The sequence below is a fragment of the Piliocolobus tephrosceles genome, chromosome 18 (genome assembly GCF_002776525.5).
Source record: "Piliocolobus tephrosceles isolate RC106 chromosome 18, ASM277652v3, whole genome shotgun sequence".
Lineage (NCBI taxonomy): Eukaryota > Metazoa > Chordata > Mammalia > Primates > Cercopithecidae > Piliocolobus > Piliocolobus tephrosceles.
Window position 1 is genome coordinate 20,531,085 of NC_045451.1, and position 7,150 is coordinate 20,538,234.

Genomic DNA, 7,150 nt, shown 5'->3' on the forward strand with positions numbered 1-7,150 from the left:
CTAATGATGAGATATGTTCTGGTGTTCATGTATGAAGTAGCAGCTTATGACTGTCCACTGCAGTCTCGGTTGATGCTGGCCCACCCAGTCCCTTGGATTTGGTCACAGGCTGCCCCACCTTCGGTGGTGACTGCCCCCAGCCAACCTCTTTTCTAAACTATCTTTGGCCTGCTTTATTAAAATAGGTCGATTATTTTTCAAAAATTTCATATATTCATAAATATGAAAACATATCAGTAAATACAAAGTAAAGCGACTACCTAATTTGTGGTAGATAGGATATGCTGTGACTGCAAAGGGGCCCAGCCGAGGACTGAATCTGTGACCAGCCCTGAAGCTAGCCAAATCACCTCGGTGTGTGCAGAGAGACCATGTACTGCCAATCAATTGCTCCCCCAGGACACTCAGGGATCAGGCTGGGTGCCAGGGCTCACGCCTGTAATCATCCTAGCACTTTACAAGGTCGAAGCAGGTAGATCACCCAAGGTCAGGAGTTCGAGACCAGCCTGGCTAACAAGGTGAAACCCCGTCTCTACTAAAAATACAAACATGAGCTGGGAGTTGTGGTACGTGCCTCTATAATCCAGCTACTCAGGAGGTTGAGGCAGGGGAATCACTTGAACCTGGGAGGCAGAGGTGGCAGTGAGCCAAAATTGCACCACTGCACTCCAGCCTGGGCAACAGAGTGAGACGGTCTCAGAAAAAAATGTACCTGAGATATGCAAGAAAATGCTCCTTTTTATTTTCATATTTAAGTGTGACAACCCAATCCAAAACCTCTATGCCAAAACAATAATAGAAATGTAATCTAGCAAATGTGGAGCATAGCAAATTGATGGTACTACACTAAAAACCTTCCAGAGGTTCCTCCTGAGTCTTCTGACTGTGTCCCGTTAGAAACCAGGACTTACGAGCAGGCGTACACTTTCCTGATGCCTTTGTGCTTGATCCGGTTGTGCCGGCACAGGCTGTGGGACGAGCTGAAAGACTTGTCACACTGGCGGCAGGGGTGTTTCTTCATTTGCTGGAGGAAGGAGAGAAAGTCACTTAAGAGAATGAAAACAGATGCATTCAAACAATTAAGAACTCTTTTGTAACAGTTTAAATCATTATTACAGGTCCCAAAATCCAAAACTGAGTGTTGACATGACACTACACGTGGAAAATGTCATGCCTGACCTCATGTGACGGGTCACAGTTGGAACTGTCTCATGCACAAATTTAAAATTATTTTATAAAAGTACCTTCAAGCTATGTATATAAGGTTTATATGAAACATGAACAAATATCACAATTAGAGTCCCAAGATATTATGTATATTTGAATATGCCGAGATCCAAAAACATCTAAAATTCAAAACACTTGTGTTCCCAAACTTTCCGTTCAGGGATACTCAACCTGTATTTAGGAATACAGTAACAAAACCAGAAAACTTTTAAAAAATATATAATAAAAATAAAAATGAGGACAAGGCTGAGGTAACCATGACGGGGCTAATTTTAGGAGGATGGGTTCAACTATCATAAGGGTAAAAAAAAATTCTCCCTCAAAAACACAGGTTTTTGATTCAACACAAACATCCAGGTATTTGAAATATTATATAAATCTTTTACTGAAAATATATGAAAACATATCAGTAAATACTAAGTAAAGCCACTACCTAATTTGTGGTAGATGGAATATGCTGTTTTATTTAGTATGCCATGTTAAATGAAATCTCTGGCTACCCTTTAATGACTAAGTAATTATTCATTATATAAGGGAAGTTTTCTAGAAGGATTTTTGTTTTAAATAATATCACTTGATCATCTCAAGAACACATAACTTTGAAACAATTTTAAGGAGGCTGCCTGCTGGTATACTTAGCGGATGAGGGAGAGAGAGACAGCAAACGCTGTCAAGTAGGTAAGCCGAATTTTCTTATATTTAAAAGTTTCCCACTCAGGCTGAGATATGTTAATTGAATGCATCTCCACGCAGAACCTTTGAGGTAAATTAGTGGCTTAACTTTAAAACAAATTCTTTGGTTATGACATGCATAACAGTCTAGAACTAAACAATGTCATATTACAAGGAAATTAAAGAGCTGTCAAGCCTCATGAATGGAACAAAATCTGGCTCTAAACTCATTAAACACTGAAGTAGGAAGAAGTTTTCATGTGAGATAACATTGTGATTGCAAGCTACATGATAAAGAAATGATTACATTTTTTTGAGACTGAGTCTCATTCTGCTGCCTAGGCTGGAGTGCAGTGGCGTAATCTTGGCTCACTGCAACCTCCGCCTCCTGGCTTCAAGGAACTCTCATGCCTCAGCCTCCCAAGTAGCTGGGGCTAAAAGCGCCCACCACCACGGCCGGCTAATTTTTGTATTTTTAGTAGAGACCGGGTCTCACCATGTTGGCCAGGCTGGTCTCCAGAACTCCTGCCTGAAGTGATCCGCTGGGCTCAGCCTCCAAAGTGCTGGGATTACAGGTGTGAGCCACTGTGCCCAGACTGATTACAATTTTCAAAATCATTTCTCATTAACTGCTTGACAAACATGTCCTCGTTCAAATCGGCAGGCAAATTGGAGTGGCTGAGTCTGGCCGGCAGCACCTAAGATGAGCTGGCACCTGGTCTCTGCCTCATGAATCACAGGACCTGGGGAAAGCCACTCAACCTGCACGAATGTCCACTCCCACCCCTGCGAGGTGGGCTTGCAACAGTGCCTGCCTCCCAGGATGCTTCGAGGCCACCGGGACAATTAACAAAGGGGACAGGCAGCGTGGGACACACCAGTCAGGAAATGCTCTTGTAATAGTCAAGTTATGCATCCAACTTCCACTTAAAAAAGAGTAGAAAAACACTGTCTTTTAAATAAACCAAATCAGTCTGGTAGATATTCAAAAGCGTCTTGAATCCAAAGGAGAAAATTTCTTCTCCAAGCTAAAAGTTATACCAATGCTGTTCATCTCGGGGGGAAACCACAGGAGAGAGAACAAAGCAAAGAAGCTGGTGCCACCCAAAAATATTCTTCAAGATTTGATTACACAAAATAAACCAAGAGCAATCCCTAACCTTTTGGATTAGCATTTATGCAGCCAAAGAGTGAATAAGAGGTAACAAGCCTTTATTTTAAAGCTTTAAAGTCATGAACAATAGTTCTGTATTTCAATGAAGATATTTAAAAATCTAGTATCTAATGCTTTTTACATTTTCTACATATAAAATCAACTGGGGCCGGGTGCAGTGGCTCATGCCTATAATCCCAGCACTTTGGGAGGGCGAGGCAGGCGGATCACCAGGTCAGGAGATCGAGACCATCCCGAGACCATCCTGGCTAACACGGTGAAACCCCGTCTCTACTAAAAATACAAAAAATGAGCCAGGCATAGTGGTGGGTGCCTGTAGTCCCAGTTGCTCAGGAGGCTGAGGCAGGAGAATGGCATGAATCCCGGGGGGGTGGAGCTTTAGTGAGCCAAGATCAGGCCACTGTACTCCATCCAGCCTGAGAGACAGAGCAAGACTCTCGTCTCAAAAAAAACAAAAACAAAAGTTAGCCAGGCACGATGGTGGGTGCCTATAATCCCAGCTACCCCACCCAGGAGGCTGGGGAGGAAGAATTGCTTGAACCCGGGAGGCAGAGGTTGCAGTGAGCCAAGAAGATTGTGCCATTTGCACTCCAGCCTGGGTCCAGCAAGGCTGGACTCCAGCTTGCACTCCAGCAAGGCTCCATCTCAAAAAAATAAAAAAATCAACTGAAAGTCAAGACATCTAAAAGCAAGACTGCTTCACCAAAACAGATTATAAAGAAAAATGTATCTAACAATACAATAGGGCAAGAGACCCCACAGAAAGGAAAATTAGATTTCCTATTAAGGTGACAGGTTTAATATTATATTTCTTCTTGTGTAGTAATATTAACATCAAGACAATTTTAACACAGAAATGCCAATAAGAAAACCCTAAGGTAAGAAATGAAGAGCAGCTTAGCAAATCAGTAGCTATTTTCAAAAGATGAATCAATGTGTGAGAGACATCCTTCTGTTTCAGCATCTTTATGAGAAATGCAGAAATGAACTCTGCAATTCAAAAATAAGAGCAGGGTTTCCAATTCACTGGTGACAAGAAAATGAGGTTTAAAACACCAGTTTCTGGATCAAACCTGCCTGGTCACAATTACCTAATGACTTTCTTCCTCTGTTAGATTTTAAAAACAAACTTATTCAAAGGTGCTTTCCCAAATTTATTTTCCTAACTTCTGTTCCTCAGTATTACTAGCTCCTTCTGCTTTTATAAGTTTAAAAAGTGTGAAAACGGCATTCCAGTGTAAAGCCCACCACCGTCATTCTAAGACTTGAGGCCGTTTGCTTCCTCCTGGCTTTACTGTACTATAAGTTGAGATTGAGGGCTTTGAGTGGACTTTTTAACAGTTAACTAAGATCAGAAAAGGAACATGTCTTCCTACTCGGTTCCGAGTTACTTTGTTTTTAAATAGAACTCTTCAAAGACATAGTGAACTGATAAGCTGGCAGGGTTCCCAAAGTTTTTAACATAAAACTTTTTGAGAGTAAAATATCAAAATAAACACTTGGGTGTACTTCCTAAAATTTCTTCCTCCTCTCTCACTTTTGGCTTTCACCTTCGCAGCTTCAGGGAAGCAAGCATTAACCCCGCCTCCTTTTCTCCAGTGATGGTGCTATGCGTGCTCTACCCTGTGCTGCTTCTGTGCTTGGGATGGTCCTGCCTCGACAAGCCGTTCTTCCTGGAGGGCACTTGGTGGACGTGTCTCGGTTTGCCATAGGGCTTCCCTCACAATCAGAAACTTCCCATTCTCATAACTGGTCCTTTCTGTTTCTCTGCTTATGAATCTGTTTCCGGTGACTTTGGGGAAGTCAGAGCGAGAAAAGTCGTAACTTCATACCCAGATCTGGGGAGGCATCCACATCTCACCTTGTCCTCCTGGGAGTCCTACCTGCATGAGGCATCTGCCTTGCGCCAACATGCAAGAGCCTCCTTAATGACCATCATGCAGCCAGAAACTCCCACAAACTTAAGACTGCAGGGTACAGGATTATCCTCAACCCTTGCTGACACATGCCCTTCAGCTCCATCATCACACCTTTTTATGAAAAAGGAAAAACCAAGCCAATGACGTGATTTAAATATAGCACAGCAGCAGGCAGTCCCTCCAAAATTCACTCTTAAAGCTCTGACCCCTTCCCACCGGGCAATCTATTCTAATGAAGAGACCGGCACACTTACTACAGCCCATTTCTGCTGTAAGGCAACACCAGTGCTCCTAAAAATGACCGCACTATGCAAAAATTCAACAATAAAAACAGGGTCTCTAGCAAAAATCGAGTCACAGAGACAGCACTCAAGACTTTGTCAGTGACACATCAAATGAAAATATTAACTACGTCAAATGGTTAAGAAATGCAAAAAAACACTGCACTTTACCTTGAAGAAGACCTGCAGTGAGCTTGTGGAGGTCAGAGAGTTACAGCTTGTGAGTTACTGGGCAGTGGGGGAAGGAGGGCAGTCTTAGTGGAAGGGAAGCTTGCAATACCAGCTGTGGATGGCTGTGACCCACAGTGAGAGGGAGGTGCTGGTGAAATTGGGGATGTGTGTGTTGTGTGTATGTGTGTTTTGTGTGCTCTTACACAACTCCACAGTATTCTGTAGTCATGTAGTATTTCTCAGGGATGAAATCACACATAAGCAAACATGAAATTCAGGTTAAGCTCCCATTATTCTAATAGATCAGTGGCACTGGAATAAATTTATATTTTCAGCATAAGCGTTATAGCGGAAGTGACTGTGTTCAAGGTTATTCACTGCACCATCGCGGACAGTGGGTCCATCAAAGGAGAACTGGCTAAATACATGCATGCACTCATACAAGATGCCATGCTGCTACAGAAATGGAGGGAAGATCTCGATGCACTGATATGAAAAGAACCATAACTACTAAGTGGAGAAAGTACTGGTATACAAAATTACAGATGGAAGCTGTGTTTTGTGTTAGAAGAATGAGAATATACATGCACATATGCTAAATAGACTTCAAGATAAGAAACTTAGGAGTTAAAACCTCACCATATTCCTTCATATTGTTTAAATTTTTAAACCATGTGAATATAGCACATATCCAAAAAAATTGTTACTGCAAAAAAAATTGAGGTTTGAGATACAGTTTATAAAATCACTTTTTTAAAAGTAGAGTTCTTTGAATAACTGCCACCAGTCAAGATACAGAACAATTGTGTCATCCCCCAAAATTCCCACATGCCCCTCTATAATCAACCCCGACCCCTCGACCCCACTCTTGGCAGCCATGGATTTGCTTTCTATCTCTGGTTTTGCTGTCCCCAATTGTCATATAAGTGGAACCATACAGTACACGTGAAGCTTTCAGTCTCGCTTCCTTCACTCGGCATAATACATGTATAATTCCTCCAAGCTGTTGGGTCTATCGGTATTCATTCCTTTTCTCTGCTGAGTAGTGTTCCAGTGTGGATATGCCCCACTGTGTTTACTTGCCAACTGAAAGCCATTTAGGTTGTTTCTAGTTTTTGATATTATGAATAAAGCCACTACAAATGTTTACTATAAACATTCATCTGTGAATATGATTTCTCTCGGGTAAACACTCAGGAGCGGGATTACTAAGTCATGTGTTAAATAGGAAACTGTCCAGCTGTTTTCTAGAGCGGCTATTCCCTGCATGTCCACCAGCAGTGGAGAGGACCTCCCACCGTTCTGCCATCTTTTAGCATTTGGCATTGCCACTTTATTTAATTCAGTCATTCTACAGGGTGGCCAGTAATATTTTGTTGTGGTTTTAATTTGCATTTCTCTAATGACTTATTAAGGTAACAAAAAAATCTTTCTGGACAGTTGCAGTGGCTCATGCCTGTAATCCCAGCACTTTGGGAAGCCAAGGCGGGCACATCACTTGAGGCCAGGAGTTCAAGACTAGCCTGGCCAACGTGGCAAAACCCTGTCTCTACTAAAAGTACAAAAATTAGCCAGGCATGCTGGTACATGCCTGTAATCCCAGCTACGCAGAAGGCTGAGGCACAAGAATCACTTGAACTCGGGAAGCAGAGGTTGCAGTGAGCAGAGATAGCGCCACTGCACTCCAGCCTGGGTGACAGAGCAAG

The 7,150-nt window shown here is 42.4% G+C and overlaps 1 protein-coding gene across 8 annotated transcripts in view; it reads right to left on the bottom strand.

Moving 5' to 3' along the window:
- Nucleotides 1-7,150, bottom strand: part of ZNF532 (zinc finger protein 532) — a 129,260-nt gene that overhangs the window by 6,162 nt on the left and 115,948 nt on the right. For 5 of the 8 annotated variants that reach the window (XM_023218329.2, XM_023218332.2, XM_023218330.3 and 2 more), the window contains one exon: nt 912-1,024. In XM_023218329.2, the coding sequence (XP_023074097.1) occupies nt 912-1,024 (113 nt within the window). The remainder of the gene's footprint in view (nt 1-911; nt 1,025-7,150) is intronic. The other 3 variants (XM_023218334.2, XM_023218335.2, XM_023218336.3) reach the window with 2 other exon arrangements.